The sequence below is a fragment of the Bombina bombina genome, chromosome 3 (genome assembly GCF_027579735.1).
Source record: "Bombina bombina isolate aBomBom1 chromosome 3, aBomBom1.pri, whole genome shotgun sequence".
NCBI classification, from domain to species: domain Eukaryota; kingdom Metazoa; phylum Chordata; class Amphibia; order Anura; family Bombinatoridae; genus Bombina; species Bombina bombina.
Genome location: NC_069501.1, coordinates 1,163,432,278 through 1,163,455,014, shown reverse-complemented (window position 1 = coordinate 1,163,455,014; position 22,737 = coordinate 1,163,432,278). Strand labels below are relative to the sequence as shown.

The window sequence follows — 22,737 nt, the reverse complement described above, 5'->3', positions numbered from 1 at the left end:
CCAGAAGTAATGATGACCCGTGGACTGATCACACATAACAGAAGAAAACATAATTTATGCTTACCTGATAAATTCCTTTCTTCTGTTGTGTGATCAGTCCACGGCCCGCCCTGTTTTTTAAGGCAGGTACATATTTTTTAAATTATAATTCAGTCACCACTACACCCTTGGCTTCTCCTTTCTCGTTGGTCTTTGGTCGAATGACTGGAGGTGACGTAGAGGGGAGGAGCTATATAGCAACTCTGCTGGGTGAATCCTCTTGCACTTCCTGTAGGGGAGCAGATAATATCCCAGAAGTAATGATGACCCGTGGACTGATCACACAACAGAAGAAAGGAATTTATCAGGTAAGCATAAATTATGTTTTTTAAAGAGGGGATTTGAGGGCTTTGAAACAAAGGGTCTTGGGGGTCTCTAGGCCTTTTAGAAAACCTATTATAAGTGCCCAGAGACACCTCTATGTTTTTTTTTTTTTTTTTTTTTTAAGTTTTGAAATCTTTATTAACACAAAAAATATATATATAACAGACTTGGCTCTTGTTACAATGTGAGCCCACCACCGTTCACACAGCAGTAAAGGTGTACATGTTGTTGCCTTTTTTCCAGTATAATTTCCAGGTCTTTTACTAAACATTGTCAATATCAACAGAAATTAATTTGACTTATGCTACTGGTGTTATAGCGCACACCAGGGTATGTAAGTTATTGATTAAATAAAATCATTAGAGGAAAAGAAGAGAAGAGAGAAAGGGAGAGAAAAAAAAAAAAAAAAAGGGGGGGGGGGAGTGGAGAGGGAAGAAGGAAAAGTAAGGGAGGGATAGATGGTATGGGACGAGGTTCATTGATAGACCACATACGTTATGCCTATGTGTTCAAGTATTCATGGGTTTCCACAACTCCAGCATATACTCATGTATTTCGATTCTGTCTTCTCTCCATGTTTTTTATTTTTGTTAAATTATGTTTTGATTTTACACACACACACACACACACACACACACACACACACACACATCATGTGAAAGAATAGGCGATTGTACTTCAAAATGAGTCTTGGGTGTTTCTAGGACTTAAGGGAGCTGAGATCAAGAGGTTTGAATATTTACCCTTCCATCCAGCTCTCTTAAGCTCCAAACTGCAGACCGCACTTCCCAGATCAATGTTCATGCATGGCAACGTCACCGGCAGCCGCGGACTTCCCCCCCTGATGTAGAGCCACTTGGCCACCTCCTATGTGGGGGTAAGTGTAGGGTTGGGGCTACCATTGGCTCCAAAAGCACCCCCACCCAAAATGACGACACATGGCTGTCATCCGCACCAAAGACCATGTGTCATCATCTGCGTTAAAGGGGTTAAACAGCTTTCTATTTTTACTTTTATTATCAAATTTTCTTTCTTAAGTTGGTAGCCTTTGTTGAAGGGTAAACCTGTGTAGGTACAGGTGTCTTTAGTAGTGTTTCCAGTGGCCTTGATTACTGCGAGCTTTGTTGAATGTAAACATTATTTCTATAGATCCTTAAGCTTTTGGTTTGGATTTTTCACCTTTTAAAGGGATAGTAAAGTCAAAATTAAACTTACTGTGTGTGATTCAGATACAGCATGTCAATTTTCCAATTTACTTCCATTATCAAATTTGCTTTGCTTTCTTGGTATATTTTGTTGAACAGTAGGCTCAGAAGGGCTCTTGAGTGTGCACATGCCCTTATTACTCTATGGCAGCAGTGTGTTGTAGTATTGTTTGTAACAGTGCTATACATTGTTGCAAACGGCAATAGAGTGCTAGAGACACATGCAAGCTCCTGAGTCCTTATGAGCCTACCTAGATTAACTCTTCAACAAAGGAGAGCAAGAGAACAAACAAATTTTATAATCAAAGTACATTAGAAAGCTGATTAAAATTGCATGCTTTATCTGAATCATGAATGGTTAATCTTGAATTTACTGTCCCTATATTTATTCTAAGCATAAATAATGTGTTCATATTATATTATTGTTTAATTTTCTCCTTATTCAAAACATAATTTGTTTAAAAAAAAAAAAGTTTTTTTTTTTAATTTCTTGTTTTATTTTTTCTTTAAAAGCATACAACCAAACAGTAACGTAATGGAATTAGACCATGTCAGTGGCGCTCTAAAAATTCACTATTCTGACCGCCTTGTGACTCTTCTGCGAGAAGTGCGTCAACTCTCTGCTCTTGGATTTGTTATTCCTGCTAAAATTCAACAAGCTACAAAAATGGCACACAAATTCTATAAACAAGCAATTATTCTGAAACAGGTTTGTATTAACATACTCTCATGTATATTTTAAAACTGTATCAAGCACGGAGCTCTAACGTTTTGAATAAACTGCTTTGCTTTTTCTTGTTGTTAGAAATAATATGCATCAACCCCTTTTGTTTAGTTTTGTTGTAATTTTTGGCCCTTCATGTTACTAATAAATACTTTAAATAATCAGATAAAAGTTATTTGAAGAAACCAAAGCAAAATGAGTAACCAGCCTCTCATACTGTGATATTGTTTTAATAATTAGGGATGACAAACAAAAAATGTATTCAATCTCATATTTGACTTCTACAGAATAGTGTCACTGAGTGAAAACCATCAAATCAATAGTCACATTTTAGTGCTACTGTCTTCATGGTGTGTGTATCTCTATCTATCTATCTATCTATCTATCTATCTATCTATCTATCTATCTATCTATCTATCTATCTATCTATCTATCTTTCTATAAATCTGTGTTCATATCTACGTATAAATATTTATTTGCATCTGTGGCATTAAAATGTAGAATATCTCCCTTTTTCATATTCTGATTGAATTACTTTGTCGTTCTATTTTTCCAAATATTTTTTCCATGTTTAGGTTGCACATTTTTACAATACTATTGACCAGCAAATGATACAGTGTCAACGGCCAATGATGTTAAAGTCTGCTCTAACTTTTGAACAAATAATCAAGGTAAGCTATTCTCTAAGTTTGAGTAGCTTTAGAATAAAGTCTCAATGGTACATTACTGACTGTAACTAAAGAGGAACAGGACTTGGGAATTATTATTTCAGATGATTTAAAATTTGGTACACAATGCAGCAGTGCGGCCAGTAAGGCCAGTCAAATACTTTGTTGCATTGGGAGAGGTATTAGTAGCAGAAATAGCAAGGTTCTTAGGCCACTTTACAGATCATTAGTTAGGCTACATCTTTAATACTGTGTATAGTTCTAGAGACCATATCTTTAGAAAGATATAAATAAACCAGAAAGGAGGGCTACTAAAATGGTACACGGTCTAAAATATAAAATGTACAAAAAAAGACTCTATGACCTAAATATGTAGAGTTTAGAGGAGAGAAGGGTAAGAGGTGACATGATAAACACTTTCAAATATTTGAAGGAACTTCATAAAGTGGTAGCTGAAAGCATTTTTGACAAAAAAACAAACAAACTCCAAAACAAGGGGAACAATCTTTAGTTAGAGGGTTGCAGATTCAAGAGCATTTTTTTTACAGAAAGGGTGGTGGATTCATGGAATAAACTTACATTTGAGGTGGTAATCACAAAGACTGTAAAGGAATTCAAAAATGTCCGGGACATGCATAAGGCTATCCTAAGGAAAAAGTAACATGTAATATGGGTAGACTTGATGGGCCTCTTTGGTTCTTATCTACTGTCAAATTCTATATTTCTATTTAGAAACAATCAGATACATAAATATGTGTAACTAAGTGACTTTACACAGCACACACACAGCCCAGAGGCTATTTGTAGTTACTCTAACAACAAGTACAGCATAGCTAGGGGACGTAGCTTGCTCTCCTCATGACACACTTTTCTTTTTTCTAGGTTCCAATCTACTCTATTTGTATTAGGGACATAGCCAGGTAGCACTGTTGCCCTTCACAGCCCTCTGGCAGCTCTGAGGAAATATTGATGGCACATTTTATAAAATAGGTGCCTTTAAGAAGACCACTGACTGCTCAGTGCAGTTAGCTGATCAGTAGAGGAAACTCTGGTTAGGCAGGGGAGCATGCTTTTATGAGCATAAAGTATTTATTATGCTTGGTGCACAGTATATAATTTTATTATGCTTGATCAGGGGCGGACTGAGACCAACCAGGGCCCCCGGGCAAAAATGTGGCAGGGCCCCCACCCCCTTTTTGCTCTGCCTACCTCACCTGCCCCTCCTCCACCCTACTGCCCCTCCCACCTTGTGTGCCCCTCCCACCTTCTATGCCCCTCCACCATGTTTTTAATTGCCATATAAAGAGAGATCATTTTTCTACAGTTATTCGAGATGTTAACATTGATGGCATGCATTGAGGGGCTGTGATTCAACTACTTCAACACACAACAAACAACTGCTAGACACAGAGTTTATCAAAATGGTAAACCAAATATGGCAATATGGTATGCAATGCATGGAATTTAAAGGGACACTTAACCCAAATTTATTCTTTCATGATTCAGAGCATGAAATTTTAAGCAATTTTCTAATTTACTCCTATTATCAATTTTTCTTCGTTCTCTTGCTATCTTTATTTTAAAAGCAGTAATCTCTTCTGCTGGCTGTGTTTACTTAGGCTATTCAATAGCTGAGACTCCAGTATAGAAACTTTCAGTTTTGGTTTGGATACCACAAGCTAAATCAGCTATTTCAAATGCCAAAATAGGGGTAAAGGAGCTACTTGTAAACAATTTAATACATACATACATACATACATATTTACACACACATACAGACACAAGGATATATACACACAAATATACACATATAAAAATACTGACACAAACTCTCACATATACATGCGCACACACACACATATGCATTAATACATAAACATTCACACACATAGGAGCGTCTCACTGTTCCTTTCAGTGTGCTTTGCTATTGCACATAAATTATTGTTTCTATTAATAATAAAAGCATATAACTCAGATCTAACTGGACTGCAGCACATTTCTGATTTATGTTTGCATATTTATTTGGGTTTTTATTAGTTTTTTCTTCTGTTATGTGTGATCAGTCCACGGGTCATCATTACTTCTGGGATATAACTCCTCCCCAACAGGAAATGCAAGAGGATTCACCCAGCAGAGCTGATATAGCTCCTCCCCTCTACGTCAGTCCCAGTCATTCTCTTGCACCCAACGACTAGATAGGATGTGTGAGAGGACTATGGTGATTATACTTAGTTTTTATGACTTCAATCAAAAGTTTGTTATTTTACAATAGCACCGGAGCGTGTTATTACTTCTCTGGCAGAGTTTGAAGAAGAATCTACCAGAGTTTTTTTACTATGATTTTAACCGGAGTAGTTAAGATCATATTGCTGTTCTCGGCCATCTGAGGGAGGTAAAGGCTTCAGATCAGGGGACAGCGGGCAGATGAATCTGCATTGAGGTATGTAGCAGTTTTTATTTTCTGAATGGAATTGATGAGAAAATCCTGCTATACCGTTATAATGACATGTATGTATACACTTCAGTATTCTGGGAATGGTATTTCACCGGAACTACTCTGTTAAAGGTCACTAATCCTTTTAATAAATATTATCATGTTAAACGTTTTTGCTGGAATGTAGAATCGTTTACATTGCTGAGGTACTGAGTGAATATATGTTTGGGCATTATTTTCCACTTGGCAGTTGTCTGCTTTAAATTGTGACAGTTTCGTTTCTCCTCACTGCTGTGTGTGAGAGGGAGGGGCCGTTTTTGGCGCTCTTTTGCTACGCATCAAAAATTTCCAGTCAGCTACTATTATATTTCTTGCATGATCCGGTTCACTGACAAATCTCAGGGGTCTTCAAACTTCTTTGAAGGGAGGTACATTCTCTCAGCAGAACTGTGAGAATTTTATATTGACTGTGAATAAAAACGTTACTCTATAATTTTTATGTCAAATTTAGTTATTGTTATTTACTAATGGGAACAAACCTTTGCTAAAAGTTGGGTTATTTTAAAGTCGATGCTATAACTGTTTTTCAGTTCATTATCTCAACTGTCATTTAATCGTTTAAGTACCTCTTTGAGGCACAGTACGTTTTTGCTAAAAAAGATTATAACCAGGTTGCAAGTTATTGCTAGTGTGTTAAACATGTCTGACTCAGAGGAATATATCTGTGTCATTTGTTCCAATGCCAAGGTGGAGCCCAATAGAAATTTATGTACTAACTGTATTGATGCTACTTTAAATAAAAGTCAATCTGTACAATGTGAACAAATTTCACCAAACTGCGAGGGGAGAGTTATGCCGACTAACTCGCCTCACGCGGCAGTACCTGCATCTCCCGCCCGGGAGGTGCGTGATATTATGGCGCCTAATACATCTGGGCGGCCATTACAGATAACATTACATGATATGGCTACTGTTATGACTGAAGTTTTGTCTAAATTACCAGAACTAAGAGGCAAGCGTGATCACTCTGGGGTGAGAACAGAGTGCGCTGACAATACTAGGGCCATGTCTGATACTGCGTCACAGCTTGCAGAGCATGAGGACGGAGAGCTTCATTCTGTGGGTGACGGTTCTGATCCAAACAGATTGGATTCAGATATTTCAAATTTTAAATTTAAATTGGAGAACCTCCGTGTATTACTAGGGGAGGTCTTAGCGGCTCTCAATGATTGTAACACCGTTGCAATACCAGAGAAACTGTGTAGGTTGGATAAATACTTTGCGGTACCGGCGAGTACTGACGTTTTTCCTATACCTAAGAGATTAACTGAAATTGTTACTAAGGAGTGGGATAGACCCGGTGTGCCGTTCTCACCCCCTCCAATATTTAGAAAGATGTTTCCAATAGACGCCACCACTCGGGACTTATGGCAAACGGTCCCTAAGGTGGAGGGAGCAGTTTCTACTTTAGCTAAGCGTACCACTATCCCGGTGGAGGATAGCTGTGCTTTTTCAGATCCAATGGATAAAAAATTAGAGGGTTACCTTAAGAAAATGTTTGTTCAACAAGGTTTTATATTGCAACCCCTTGCATGTATCGCGCCGATTACGGCTGCGGCAGCATTTTGGATTGAGTCTCTGGAAGAGAACCTTAGTTCATCTACGCTTGACGATATTATGGACAGGCTTAGAGTCCTTAAACTAGCTAATTCATTCATTTCGGAGGCCGTAGTACATTTAACCAAACTTACGGCTAAGAACTCTGGATTCGCCATACAGGCACGTAGAGCACTGTGGCTAAAATCCTGGTCAGCTGATGTTACTTCTAAGTCCAAATTACTTAATATACCTTTCAAGGGGCAGTCTTTATTTGGGCCCGGTTTGAAAGAAATTATCGCTGACATTACAGGAGGTAAGGGCCACGCCCTACCTCAAGACAAAGCCAAAGCTAAGGCTAGACAGTCTAATTTTCGTCCCTTTCGGAATTTCAAAACAGGAGCAGCGTCAACCTCCACTGCACCAAAACAGGAAGGAGCTGTTGCTCGTTACAGGCAAGGCTGGAAACCTAACCAGTCCTGGAATAAGGGCAAACAGGCCAGGAAACCTGCTGCTGCCCCAAAGACAGCATGAATCGAGAGCCCCCGATCCGGGACCGGATCTAGTGGGGGGCAGACTTTCTCTCTTCGCCCAGGCCTGGGCAAGAGATGTTCAGGATCCCTGGGCGCTGGAGATCATATCTCAGGGATACCTTCTAGACTTCAAATTATCTCCACCAAAAGGGAGATTTCATCTGTCAAGGTTGTCAACAAACCAGATAAAGAAAGAAGCGTTTCTACGCTGTGTACAAGATCTGTTATTAATGGGAGTGATCCATCCAGTTCCACGGTCGGAACAAGGACAAGGGTTCTACTCAAACCTGTTTGTGGTTCCCAAAAAAGAGGGAACTTTCAGGCCAATCTTAGATTTAAAGATTCTAAACAAATTCCTAAGAGTTCCATCGTTCAAAATGGAAACTATTCGGTCAATCTTACCTATGATCCAAAGGGGTCAGTACATGACCACAGTGGATTTAAAAGATGCTTACCTTCACATACCGATTCACAAAGATCATCAACGGTATCTACGGTTTGCCTTCCTAGACAGGCACTACCAGTTTGTAGCTCTTCCATTCGGATTGGCTACGGCCCCAAGAATCTTCACAAAGGTTCTGGGTGCCCTTCTAGCGGTACTAAGACCGCGAGGGATTTCGGTAGCTCCGTACCTAGACGACATTCTAATACAAGCTTCAAGCTTTCAAACTGCCAAGTCTCATACAGAGTTAGTTCTGGCATTTCTAAGGTCGCATGGATGGAAAGTGAACGAAAAGAAGAGTTCTCTTTTTCCTCTCACAAGAGTTCCATTCTTGGGGACTCTTATAGATTCTGTAGAAATGAAGATTTACCTGACAGAAGACAGGTTAACAAAGCTTCAAGATGCATGCCGTGTCCTTCATTCCATTCAACACCCGTCAGTAGCTCAATGCATGGAGGTGATCGGCTTAATGGTAGCGGCAATGGACATAGTACCTTTTGCACGCCTGCACCTCAGACCGCTGCAATTGTGCATGCTAAGTCAGTGGAATGGGGATTACTCAGATTTGTCCCCTACCCTGAATCTGAATCAAGAGACCAGAAATTCTCTTCAATGGTGGCTTTATCGGCCACACCTGTCCAGGGGAATGCCATTCAGCAGGCCAGACTGGACAATCGTAACAACAGACGCCAGCCTGCTAGGTTGGGGCGCTGTCTGGAATTCTCTGAAGACTCAGGGATTATGGAATCAGGAGGAGAGTCTCCTTCCAATAAACATTCTGGAATTGAGGGCAGTTCTCAATGCCCTTCTGGCTTGGCCCCAATTAACAACTCAGGGGTTCATCAGGTTTCAGTCGGACAATATCACGACTGTAGCTTACATCAACCATCAGGGAGGGACAAGAAGCTCCCTAGCAATGATGGAAGTATCAAAGATAATTCGCTGGGCAGAGTCTCACTCTTGCCATCTGTCAGCAATCCACATCCCGGGAGTGGAGAACTGGGAGGCGGATTTCTTGAGTCGCCAGACTTTTCATCCGGGAGAGTGGGAACTTCATCCGGAGATCTTTGCCCAAATACTTCGACGTTGGGGCAAACCAGAGATAGATCTCATGGCGTCTCGCCAGAACGCCAAACTTCCTCACTACGGGTCCAGATCCAGGGATCCGGGAGCGGTTCTGATAGATGCTTTGACAGCACCTTGGAACTTCGGGATGGCTTATGTGTTTCCACCCTTCCCGCTGCTTCCTCGATTGATTGCGAAAATCAAACAGGAGAGAGCATCAGTGATTCTAATAGCGCCTGCATGGCCACGCAGGACTTGGTATGCAGATCTAGTGGACATGTCATCCTGTCCACCTTGGTCTCTACCTCTAAGACAGGACCTTCTGATACAGGGTCCATTCAAACATCAAAATCTAACTTCTCTGAAACTGACTGCTTGGAAATTGAACGCTTGATTTTATCAAAGCGTGGTTTTTCTGAGTCGGTTATTGATACCCTGATCCAGGCTAGGAAGCCTGTTACCAGAAAGATTTACCATAAAATATGGCGCAAATACCTATACTGGTGCGAATCCAAACGTTATTCCTGGAGTAAGGTTAGGATTCCTAGGATATTGTCTTTTCTACAAGAAGGTTTAGAAAAGGGTTTATCGGCTAGTTCTTTAAAGGGACAGATTTCAGCTCTGTCCATCTTGTTACACAGGCGTCTGTCAGAAAATCCAGACGTCCAGGCCTTTTGTCAGGCTTTAGCTAGGATCAAGCCTGTGTTTAAAGCCGTTGCTCCGCCATGGAGTTTAAACTTAGTTCTTAACGTTTTACAAGGTGTTCCATTTGAACCCCTTCATTCCATTGATATAAAATTGTTATCTTGGAAAGTTCTGTTTTTAATGGCTATTTCCTCGGCTCGAAGAGTCTCTGAGTTATCAGCATTACATTGTGATTCTCCTTATCTGATTTTTCACTCAGATAAGGTAGTTCTGCGTACTAAACCTGGGTTCTTACCTAAGGTAGTTACTAACAGGGATATCAATCAAGAGATTGTCGTTCCATCCTTGTGTCCAAATCCTTCTTCAAAGAAGGAACGTCTTCTACACAATCTGGATGTAGTTCGTGCCCTCAAGTTCTACTTACAGGCAACTAAAGATTTTCGCCAAACTTCTTCCCTGTTTGTCGTTTATTCTGGACAGAGGAGAGGTCAAAAAGCTTCTACTACCTCTCTCTCGTTTTGGCTTCGTAGCATAATACGTTTAGCCTATGAGACTGCTGGACAGCAGCCTCCTGAAAGAATTACAGCTCACTCCACTAGAGCTGTGGCTTCCACTTGGGCCTTTAAGAATGAGGCCTCTGTTGAACAGATTTGCAAGGCTGCAACTTGGTCTTCGCTTCATACTTTTTCCAAATTTTACAAATTTGACACTTTTGCTTCTTCGGAGGCTATTTTTGGGAGAAAGGTTCTTCAGGCAGTGGTTCCTTCTGTATAATGAGCCTGCCTATCCCTCCCGTCATCCGTGTACTTTTGCTTTGGTATTGGTATCCCAGAAGTAATGATGACCCGTGGACTGATCACACATAACAGAAGAAAACATAATTTATGCTTACCTGATAAATTCCTTTCTTCTGTTGTGTGATCAGTCCACGGCCCGCCCTGTTTTTAAGGCAGGTAGATATCTTTTAAATTATACTCCAGTCACCACTTCACCCTTGGTTACTCCTTTCTCGTTGATTCTTGGTCGAATGACTGGGACTGACGTAGAGGGGAGGAGCTATATCAGCTCTGCTGGGTGAATCCTCTTGCATTTCCTGTTGGGGAGGAGTTATATCCCAGAAGTAATGATGACCCGTGGACTGATCACACAACAGAAGAAAGGAATTTATCAGGTAAGCATAAATTATGTTTTTAAAGGTGCACTTAACCTGCTGTCATTCTGGAGGTACATTGTGTACAGGTTTGGTAAATATGCATTCACATAAGGGGTTAACAATTATAACATTTCTTACACACACAGATATACACATATTTACACACACAGACAGACACATACACACAAATGGGTATGGATACAAACATGTATATATATACACACAGTATATGTATATATATATATATATATATATATATATATATATATATATATATATATATATATACATATACAAACACATATATAAAAAATACTGACAAACACTCACATATATGCATTCATACTGTACATATTATATACACTCATATATAAGCAATCATTAATATTAAATATATTGATTGACTATAGGACTATGGGGTACAATTACAGAGGGTTTAGTCTTTAATGTAATATCACAGAGAGACACTACATATGATACTGTTAGCTTTGTGGAATTAAAGTTATGGCAGTGGAAGGGTCAATATGTAAAGATTATTCAAACAAAAGCAGAGCTGCAGAGTTCATATGTTGGGTCAGATAACAGATGTGTTAAACGGAGGGAGAGGAGATACAAGATCATTAATATGTTTTACTTAAGCAAAGGAGTCCGTTTTCACTGCGGTCTTATTCAGCTGAGCTGAAGCATGTGTAAATTTTCCTGGCAGACAGCTTCGTTCCTAGTAATAAATTGTAAACTAAAATGCTGCCCTACCTTGGTCCTCGCTCTACTCCTCTGCTTTGCTACCATGAATGTTAGGTCTCTGGTCCGTGCAAACTGATTGTTTCACAACAAGCGGGCTCCAGGCAGCTTGAAATCAGACTCTCAGCTCTGACAACTATAGCCCTCCATCCTCTATGGGAATTCTGTGCGCGCAGGTTTTATCCACTTCCTGTGTGCACTGTGCAGCCTTGTCCACACACTTTACTTACAGTACATCGCTGAGCCATGAGCCGACAGAGATATTACATGCTCAGCCCTCCCCACCAGAAAGTTAACATACACGATAAAATAAATTTTGATAAAAAAAAAAAAGTTTCCTCCCTTAGTGCTGCATCTGCCTTCAGTAGCTAGCAGTGGGCCCTTTAGATGCCGGGCCCTCGGGCATGGGCCGAATTGCCCGACTGGTCAGTCCGCCCCTGTGCTTGATGCACTTTTATATCATTTTATTTCACTCCAAATGGCTTTGAAGCTTTCTCTGAGGCACTAGCTTCTCTCCGGTGGTAGCCTCAGCTTCCCTGGCTTTCCTATTCGTTCAGGAGCTGTTACCAGCAGAAAACCACTCAGGAAAATAGAAGTTAGTAATGTCTGAAGTGCTGAATGAGTGAATTAGCACTTTAATTAAGTGGGATATATAGGAAGAGCGCCCAAGACAAAGGGACCTTGCTGTCACTGATGATTAACCCCTTCAAAGAAAATCTAAATAAGTGATACAAAGTGTCAGTGACAGCGCTGAAGAGCACAGATCAAAACTATTTATATCAATTTAAGTAATATGTTATAAATAGTAATCTATGATGGTATCTGGAAACAAATATGTATGTGCTGGCAATAGAAAAATATAAATGACGCTCTAGTGCAATTAAAATATATAAACTTTACTAAAAATAGCATATATTAAAAAATATCCGTCTCCCTTGAAATGCAATACATAAAAAACAATAGAGCTAAAATGCCTACTTTAAGAGAAAGGTAGCCAAGATTGCACACCTATAAAAAGACTCTCATCTCAAATTGCAAAGTTATCAGTGGAGACGATAATTATACAAGTACCAGTTGTGTCCAAATGACGTTAGGGAAATAAGCAGTCTATGTTGATGCTGATTTAGTAAATAAGGTACCTTCTTAGTGCAGTGTTTCCTTTGGAAAACGTTATGTTGTACTTTCAATGAAAAAAACCAGAGGTAATATACAGATACCTCGGATTAGGGTGGTTCTTTTTCACTGCTTCCAAGCAAGGGATCTTTACGGTCTGTGCGCTTCTCTGTTTTTACTGGTCTTAGAGATTGGTACACATCGCAGATGGGTGAGTTGCAGCAGTATATTTGTCTATTGGATTGCTGCGGTAGTCGTGACTCAAATATCTCTTAAGTCTGTGTGGTCACAGTGGTGAGTGTGGCACTCCGTATGGAGCGTGTGGCAGCTAGCTCCCAGTAGTGCAGTGGTGGGTAGTTTACCTCTCCAATAGATGTACTCACAGAGATACGTACATCATTCAGGTGGCTGTAGTCATATGATACACCGTCTGGGCGTTTTGATCCATGGCCTTTGATAATGGAAAAAAATAGCAACAGCTTGTAGGACTTCCTTATGTACCGATCCACTCATTCCTGCCTGCATAAGAATAAAAAGTTAATCTTTCAAATTTAAAGAGACAGTAACGTCTGTAATGTGACCCAATACATACATGTATTATCATGTCACAGTGCCTTCCTGGCTAATTAAACATTTTTAAAAGCACATGAACATTGATTTTCAATTTAATTTAATGAATTAATTTTATTTGAATATGCTTCATATGTGAGTCAGCTTGGCCCTAGAGACCCTACAGAGTGTCACCTTATGTTTTTTGTAACAAATGTGGAACCTCCAATCCCTTTATTTGTTCCTTATGTTGTGAGAACTATAGGGATTAAAAAAAAATTCTCCTCAAAAGTTAATAAAATTTTATAGCCCACACATGCAGTGCCCTGCGGTTCCTCACTAACTCCATTTGGAGTTACTTGCAAGACGCTATTCCGAATGTTTCTTCCCTGAAACCTGTAGAGGAAGATACTTCGGTAGTATATAAGGGGAGAAAATCTCAGACTCTGTCTGGGTAATTCCTTTGTCTAATACTGAAGTTGTTTAAGCTTTAACACCTCCATTTGTTCCCTACGGAGGTTCTCACTTTCTGAACAAGTCCAACATTTCTGGCGTAGTCAACCCTAATCCGTACAGCAAAGCTATACAATTTTTTTTGATGTGCCCTCCAAGGTATATGTATTTTTTGGTACCAGAAACCGGGTACCCCTTTTTTCTCCTAAATTTAATGGATGTTTCCGGTCCCAGACTCTATTGAGGAGTCTTGGCTGACGGTTCCCTAGGAGGTATAATAATGTATGTACACCAGGGTTTACAATGACTACATGCAGTGTTCACATTACTAGTGTGGCAGCATAAAAGAAAAGAAAAGAAAAAAAAATATATATATATATATCCAGGACTGGATATGGGCCTTGAAGTTATCCAACTTATTCTCTTCAGAGGCTTGCCTTCAGGGGAAGTTAAGTTTTCATGCTTCCTATAATAATCCCCAGAGGAGTATTAGGGTTAAGATCCTGGTCTGCGGATGTCTAATCTAAGTATAAACTTTGGGGATCCTTACAAGGGAAGGACCTTGTTTGGACCTGGTTTGACAGAGATAACTCCGATATTACGGGAGATAAGGACTTTTCCCTCCCTTAGGATAAGAGAAATAAATCAGACGTCAGAGTAATTTTGTTTCCTATCAAATTTTCGAGGAAGATTATTCCACCCCCTCTTCCAAGCGGGAGCAGTCCAAGCCTTCCTGGAGACCCAATCGGTCTTGGAATAGGGGAATACAGTTTAATAAGGTCTGCTGTTGAATCAAAGGTCTACTCAGTCTTTCAGCCTCTTGAGGTTTTCCTTCTTCATTTAAGATTTTTCCACCCAGGGGCAGGTTCTGCCTTCAAGATCTTCTGCAGACCAGACAGATAGAGAGTCGTTCTTACATTGTGAGTAAGAGACCTCTCCGACCTGGGAGGGATAGTTCCTGTCCCGATTCAGGAACAGGGTCTGGGATTTTATTCCAATCTGTTCGTGGTTCTCAAAAAAAAGAAGAAAAAAAAAAAAGAGGGAACTTTCAGGCCTATTTTAGATCTCAAGAATCTAAACAAATTTCTCAGAGTACTGTCCTTCAAGATAGAAACTATTCGTTCCATTTTTCCTTTGGTCCAAGAGGGTCAATTTATGACAACAGTGGATTTTAAGGACGCGTACTTGCATGTTCCCATTCACACGGATCATCTCAAGTTTCTGAGGTTTGCCTTTCTAGACAAAGACTTCCAATTCATGGTTCTTTCCTTCGGTCTTACCACAGCTCCCAGAATTTTTTCAAAGGTTCTGGGATTGCTGTTGACGGTGCTTCGGTTACGGGGCATTGCTGTGGTGCCCTATCTGGACAACATCCTAGTCCAGGCGCCATCCTTCCAAAAATCAAGATCACACACAGAAATGTTATACTTCCTGCGATCTCACGGATGGAAGGTAAATTCGGAAAAGAGTTCTTTAGTCCCAAATACAAGGGTAAATTTCTTGGGAACCATAATAGATTCCCTATCAATGTAGATTTTTCTGACAGAAGTCAGGAAATCAAAGATTTTCGATACTTGTCTAGCTCTTCAGTCCACTTCTCGGCCATCAGTGGCTCAGTGCATGAAGGTCATCGGGCTGATGGTAGTGGCAATGGGCATCATCCCGTTGGCTCGGTTCCATCTCCGACCTCTGCGTTTAAACATGCTCAGGCAATGGAACGGAGATTATGCAGATTTGTCTCCTCGAATACTTCTGGAAGCAGGAGACAAGAAATTCTCTTCAATGGGGGTTGTCTCGTGATCATCTTTCTCAGGGAACCTGCTTTCGCAGACCTTCCTGGGTGATACTGACAACAGACGCCAGCCTTCTAGGATGGGGAGCAGTCTGGGGCTCCCTAAAGGTTCAGGGAATTTGGACTCAGCCAGAGTCTGTTCTTCATATAATCATTCTGGAACTGAGAGCGATCTTCAATGCTCTTCTGGCCTGGCCCCAGTTAGCCTCGGTCCAGTTTATCAGGTTCCAATCGGAGTACATAACTTCAGTGACTTATATCAATCATCAGGGAGGAACAAGGAGTTCCTTAACAATGATAGAGGTAACCAAAATAGTTCAGTGGGGTATACCCACTCTTGCTGTCTGTCGGGGATCCACACCCCAGGGGTGGACAATTGGGAGGCGGACTTCCTGAGCAGGCAGACCTTTTATCCGGGGGGAGGGGGAACTCCATCCGGAAGTGTTTTCCAGCCTGATTCTCAATTGGGGTCAGCCGGAATTGGATCTCATGGCATTTCAACAGAATGCCAAGCTCCCGAGATACGGGTAGAGGTCCAGGGAACCCCAGGTGGAACTGATAGATGTTCTGGTGGTTCCTTGGACTTTCAATCTAGCATACCTTTTTCTTCCGTTTGCACTTCTTCCTCGGGTCATCGCTCGAATTATCAAGCAGGAGAGGGCATCAGTGATCCTCATTGCTCCTGCTTGGCCTCGCAGGGGTTGGTATGCAGAGCTGGTGGACATGTTATCTCTTCCACCTTGGAGACTTCCGTTGAGGAAGGACCTTCTAATTCAAGGGCCCTTCCTCCACCCAATTCTAGTTTCTCTGAAGCTGACTGCTTGGAGATTGAACGTTTAATAACAAGCAGGGATTTTCTGACTAGGTCATAGAGACCATGATTCAGGCTCGTAAGCCGGTATCTAGAAGGATTTACCATAAGATATGGCGTAAATATCTGTTGGTGTGAATCCAAGGGCTACTCATGGAGTAGAGTTAGGATTCCTAGAATTTTGTATTTTCTCCAAGAAGGTTTGGAGAGAGGTTTATCGACTAGTTCCCTAAAGGGTCAAATATCGGCCTTATCTATTTTGTTACACAAACATCTGGCTGATGTCTCAGATGTACAATCTTTTTGTCAGGCCTGGGTTCAAACTTCCAGTCCTCCATGGAGTCTGAATTTAGTTCTCAAAGTTCTTCAAGGGGCTCCGTTTGAGCCTATGCATTCCTTAGATATTAAATTGTTATCTTGGAAAGTTTAATTTTTTGTTACTATTTATTCTGCTCGTAGAGTATCAGAGCTCTCTGCATTGCAGTATGAGTCTCCTTATCTTATTTTTCATCCAGATAAGGTAGTTTTAAGTACTAAATTAGAATTTCTTCCTAAGGTTGTTTCTGATTGAAACATTAATCAGGAGATTGTTGTTCCTTCTTTGTGTTCTAGTCCTTCTTCTCAGAAAGAACGACTTCTGCACAATTTGGACGTGGTCCTTGCTTTAAAGTTTTACTTGCAGGCGACTAGGGTCTTTCGTCAGTTTTCTTCTTTGTTTGTGATTTTCTCAGGAAAATGTAAGGGACCGAAAGCTTTGGCTACTTCTCTTTTTGGCTGAAGAGTATTATACGTTTTGGACAGCAGCCTCCAGAGAGAGTTACGGCTCATTCCAATGAGGGCTGTTGCTTCCTCATAGGCATTCAAAAATGAAGCTTCTGTGGAACAGATTTGAAGGCTGTAACTTGGTCTTCTCTACACACTTTTTCAAAGTTCTACAAATTTGAAACTTTTACCTCGGCTGAGGCAGCTTTTGGGAGAAAGGTTCTTCAAGCAGTGGTGCCTTCCGTTTAGGTTCCCTGTCTTGTCCCTCCCGTATCATCTGTGTACTCTAGCTTGGGTATTGAATCCCATTAGTAATTAAGATGTTCTGTGGACTCGTGTCATAAAAAAAGAAAAGAAAATTTATACTTACCTGATACATTTATTTATTTTTTGACACGATGAGTCCACGGCCCACCCTGTTTTTGAAAGACAGGTTGTTGGTTATTATAAACTTCAGACACCTCTGCACCTTGTTTTTTCCTTTCTATCCTTAACTTCGGTCGAATGACTGGAGTGGGAGGGAAGGGAGGAGCTATTTAACAGCTTTGCTGTGGTGCTCTTTGCTGCCTCCTGCTGACCAGGAGTTGAATATCCCATTAGTAATTAAGATGATCCGTGGACTCATCGTGTCAAAAAAGAAATACATTTATCAGGTAAGCATAAATTTTCTTTTACCTCAAATATTCACACCCCATTATAAAGAGTGCTAGTCCCAGGACTTGCAAGAGTGTGCATCTGGCATGTGCAGGCACAGTCGTGTTATTTTCCTACTCAGTTTAAGGAAGTTTACTGTGAAATCTAATGAGATTTAAGTGACATCACAGCAAAGCAATCGATAACCTCAGCACTGCTGATGCTGATTGGCTATTGTGGTTTCTTTTTTTCAACTTCCAGCTTAAGTATACTGTTATCAGAACACTTGCCCTGGTGAGCTGAAGACATTTTGAGGTAAAATATCTTCCTTTTTTACATAGAGATTTTCCTGTCAGCTTTTTACAGTTATGCTGCATCACTTTCAAGTGATTTAGCATATGAATATTATGTCCCTTTAATGTAAAATCTGATTCTTGTTACTGTTAAATCCCACCCTTCTTTTGGTTTTCTTATTTTGAGCAGACTCTACAGTTTTCCTGTTTCACCTTCTCTTCTTAGCTTGGATAAACTGAAAAAGTGGATGGGGAGGGACGTTGGCGTTAAGATCAGAGATATTTTGTTTCTGAATGTGTCCAATTGAGTGTCTTAATATTAATCCTATTTGCGTGGTGTCACTCAGAACATGAAGAAAGTGACTTAATGTTAGGTTCTTTGTACATTAGATTATTTCACACTAAAAATAACCGTATTGTGCCTTTGCCTAATTCACTAAACTTTACCATTTTGTCTTATTCATCATAAAGAATTCCAGAGCTACCTCACACGAATCAGGAACTAAAATGCAAATAACATGGGACAGTCCAAAAGAACTGGAAAATTATATTGAGAAGCTTCAAAGTGCAGCTGAGAAACTGGCTACTGAAAACCGCAAACTCCGAAAGAAACATGTTGACTTTTGTGACAAGGTATATTCTTAGGAGTACAGACTGTTGGATCCTCAATGCCTGTAATTCCATTAGTCGGTTAAGTTATTACGTTTACTAGGAAGTACATGTTGCGCAAAATGTCTAAAAAGTGAAAATGTCATTATCGTTATGTATTTTTTTTTTTATTGAATGTTATGCATGGCATATACTGTACCTTTTCTGAGTAGGAGAAATTCTTTTTGGAGGAATAAGTTGAAGTAAATTGAATAAAGGAAACTATATTAATATATAATATTACTGTCTTATAATGTGTGAGACAGAAGAGCAGGTGATAGGGGGTAGTATTAGCATATTCTGTATGATACTGGTGCCGTTTTCAGAGCACAAATATGTTGCTTGATACACAACCACCATACATGCGCATAAGTTAAAGGTGTTTAAAAATTACTCCTACAAATCATAATCATCTCTTTTAGAATGATGCTAGGGTTGTTCATAACACATTTTTATATTGCTTAATTAAAAACAAACAGCCAACCTAATTTCTATTTTAAACTTTATGCACCTTTAGGTAGTTTTATTCTTTGCATAAAAAGTAATATTTCTAAAATGACTACTTTCCATCTAGACTGGGAGCCCCATAAATGTTAAGACGCAAATGGATTAAAATTGCCAGCTGTAATAATAGTATATACAATGTGGTTAGCTTGGCACATAAAAAGTTGACCAGGGATACACTCTAGATAACACTGAATTGTATGGTTAGCTGGTCTTTTGAGAGCACCAGTCAGATGCGAGATACACTGATCTAAGCTGTAAATGGGCATAATCCAATAAGTGGTATTTCCCACCCCCCCACTTTCATTTATTTATACCTTTGTTATTCAATGCAGCTTGAGTGATAAGACTTTTCAGTGTATTCTTATTTTAAATTTACTTGGTTCTCTTGGTATCCTTTTCTCAAAAGCATACCTAGGTAAGCTTAAAAGCAGCCATGCACCACTGGTAGCTAGCTGGGTATTGGTGGCTACACATGTATGCCTCTCATCATTGGCTTCATAGATATGTTCCGCTAGCTTGTAGTAATGCATGCATTTCTGTTTTAAAGCAGACTTTAACTATGTTTTCACCACTGCAAATTGGTTAAATACATAGTTAAAGTCAGCTTCTGAACTATAAACATGATACAGGTACATATTCTTAAATGCAGAATTCCAAAATCCAAACTTATTCTAAAATCCAAACTTTTTCACTAAAACTTTTTTAAAAATAAATTTTTTAAAAATGACTATTTCTCCTGTTAAGTGTAGTCAGTCCACGGGTCATCCATTACTTATGGGATATTAACTCCTCCCCAACAGGAAGTGCAAGAGGATCACCCAAGCAGAGCTGTTATATAGCTCCTTCCCTCTACGTCACACCCAGTTATTCTCTTGCACCCAACTAATAGATAGGATGTGTGAGAGGACTGTGGTGATTAAACTTAGTTTTTATATCTTCAATCAAAAGTTTGTTATTTTAAAACGGCACCGGAGTGTGTTGTTTTTCTTCTCAGGCAGAATTTGAAGAAGAATCTACCTGAGTTTTTCTTGTATGATCTTAGCGGACGTAACTAAGATCCATTTGCTGTTGTCGGCCATTCTGAGGAGTAAGGTAACTTCAGATCAGGGGACAGCGGGCAGGTTCACCTGCAAAGAGGTATGTTGCAGTATATTATTTTCTAAGGAATGGAATTGACTGAGAAAATACTGCTAATACCGATATAATGTAAGTACAGCCTTAAATGCAGTAGTAGCAACTGGTATCAGGCTGATATGTATGTATGTTTACACTTAAGTATTTCTGGGGAATGGCACTTCACTGGGAAAATACTGTATGCATATAACTTTTAGCCTAACTTGCAGTGTGAACGACTAGCAGCAGGCTTTTAATGACATTTCATAAATTAGATTTTAAACGTTTGCTGGCATGTTAAATCGTTTAATTATCTGAGGTACTTGGTGAAAAATTGTTTTGGGCATTATTTTCCACATGGCTGTCGTTTGTTTTAAATTAACAGTTTACTAAGCTTCCCTCACTGTTGTATTGTGAGTGGGAGGGGCCTATTTTGGCGCTTTTACTACGCATCAGAAATTCAGTCACAGTCTGCCTTTTTCTCCCTGCATGATCCAGGACGTCTCCACAGAGCTCAGGGGTCTTCAAAACTAGTTTTGAGGGAGGTAATCACTCACAGCAGACCTGTGAGACTGTGCTTTGACTGTGATAAAAACACTTATATTTTCAATTGTTATACGTTTTTTCTGATATTAAGGGTTAATCATCCATTGCTAATGTGTGCAATCCTTTGCTAAATTTATGCTTTTACTGTGAAAATTTGGTTTCCATAACTAATCCGGTTCATTGTTATTCAACCGTGACAGTTTTTCTGTGCTTCTTAAAGGCACAGTAACGTCTTGCATATTGCTTGTAAATTTAGTTGAAGAGTATTTCCAAGCTTGCTAGTTTGTTAAACATGTCTGACACAGAGGAATCTCTTTGTGCAATATGTTCAAAAGCCAAGGTGGAGCCCAATAGAAATTTATGTACTAATTGCATTGATGCTACTTTAAATAAAAGTCAATCTGTACATGTTAAGCAACATTCACCAGACAGCGAGGGGGAAGTTATGCCGACTAACTTGCCTCACGTGTCAGTACCTGTATCTCCCGCTCAGGAGGTGCGTGATATTGTAACGCCAAGTACATCAGGGCGGCCATTACAAATCACTCTACAAGACATGGCTAATGTTATGACTGAAGTTTTGTCTAAATTGCCAGAACTTAGGGGTAAACGAGATCACTCTGGGGTGAGAACAGAGTGCGCTGATAATGCTAGGGCCATGTCTGATACTGCGTCACAATTTGCAGAACATGAGGACGGAGAGCTTCATTCTGCAGGTGACGGTTCTGATCCAAATAAACTGGATTCAGACATTTCAAATTTTAAGTTTAAGCTGGAAAACCTCCGTGTATTGCTAGGAGAGGTGTTAGCGGCTCTGAATGATTGTAACACAGTTGCAATCCCAGAGAAAATGTGTAGGTTGGATAAATATTTTGCGGTACCGACGAATACTGAGGTTTTTCCTATACCTAAGAGACTTACTGAAATTGTTACTAAGGAGTGGGATAGACCCGGTGTGCCTTTCTCACCCCCTCCTATATTCAGAAAAATGTTTCCAATAGACGCCACCACACGGGACTTATGGCAAACGGTCCCTAAGGTGGAGGGAGCAGTTTCTACTTTAGCTAAGCGTACCACTATCCCGGTGGAGGATAGCTGTGCCTTTTCAGATCCAATGGATAAAAAGTTAGAGGGTTACCTTAAGAAAATGTTTGTTCAACAAGGTTTTATATTGCAACCCCTTGCATGCATTGCGCCTGTCACGGCTGCGGCAGCATTTTGGTTTGAGTCTCTGGAAGAGACCCTTGACTCAGCGCCATTAGATGAGATTACACACAAGCTTAAAACCCTTAAGCTAGCTAATTCATTTATTTCTGATGCCGTAGTACATTTAACTAAACTTACGGCTAAGAATTCCGGATTCGCCATTCAGGCACGCAGAGCGCTGTGGCTAAAATCCTGGTCAGCTGATGTAACTTCTAAATCTAAATTACTTAACATACCTTTCAAGGGGCAGACTTTATTCGGGCCCGGTTTGAAAGAAATTATCGCTGATATTACGGGAGGTAAAGGCCATGCCCTGCCTCAAGACAGAGCCAAACCTAGGGCTAGACAGTCTAATTTTCGTGCCTTTTGTAACTTCAAGGCAGGAGCAGCATCAACTTCCTCTGCTCCAAAACAGGAAGGAGCTGTTGCTCGCTACAGACAAGGCTGGAAACCTAACCAGACCTGGAACAAGGGCAAGCAGGCCAGAAAACCTGCTGCTGCCCCTAAGACAGCATGAAGTGAGGGCCCCCGATCCGGAAACGGATCTAGTGGGGGGCAGACTCTCTCTCTTCGCCCAGGCTTGGGCAAGAGATGTCCAGGATCCCTGGGCGTTGGAGATCATATCTCAGGGATATCTTCTGGACTTCAAAGCTTCTCCTCCACAAGGGAGATTTCACCTTTCAAGGTTGTCAACAAACCAGATAAAGAAAGAGGCGTTTCTACGCTGTGTACAAGACCTTTT

At 40.3% G+C, this 22,737-nt stretch overlaps 1 protein-coding gene across 1 annotated transcript in view; it reads left to right on the top strand.

Annotated features, from left to right (window-relative positions):
• DYNC2H1 (dynein cytoplasmic 2 heavy chain 1) overlaps nucleotides 1-22,737 on the top strand; it is a 1,178,830-nt gene that overhangs the window by 63,426 nt on the left and 1,092,667 nt on the right. The window contains exons 12-14 of the mRNA XM_053705582.1: nucleotides 2,082-2,277; nucleotides 2,868-2,963; nucleotides 18,447-18,608. Coding sequence (XP_053561557.1) covers nucleotides 2,082-2,277; nucleotides 2,868-2,963; nucleotides 18,447-18,608 — 454 coding nt within the window. The remainder of the gene's footprint in view (nucleotides 1-2,081; nucleotides 2,278-2,867; nucleotides 2,964-18,446; nucleotides 18,609-22,737) is intronic.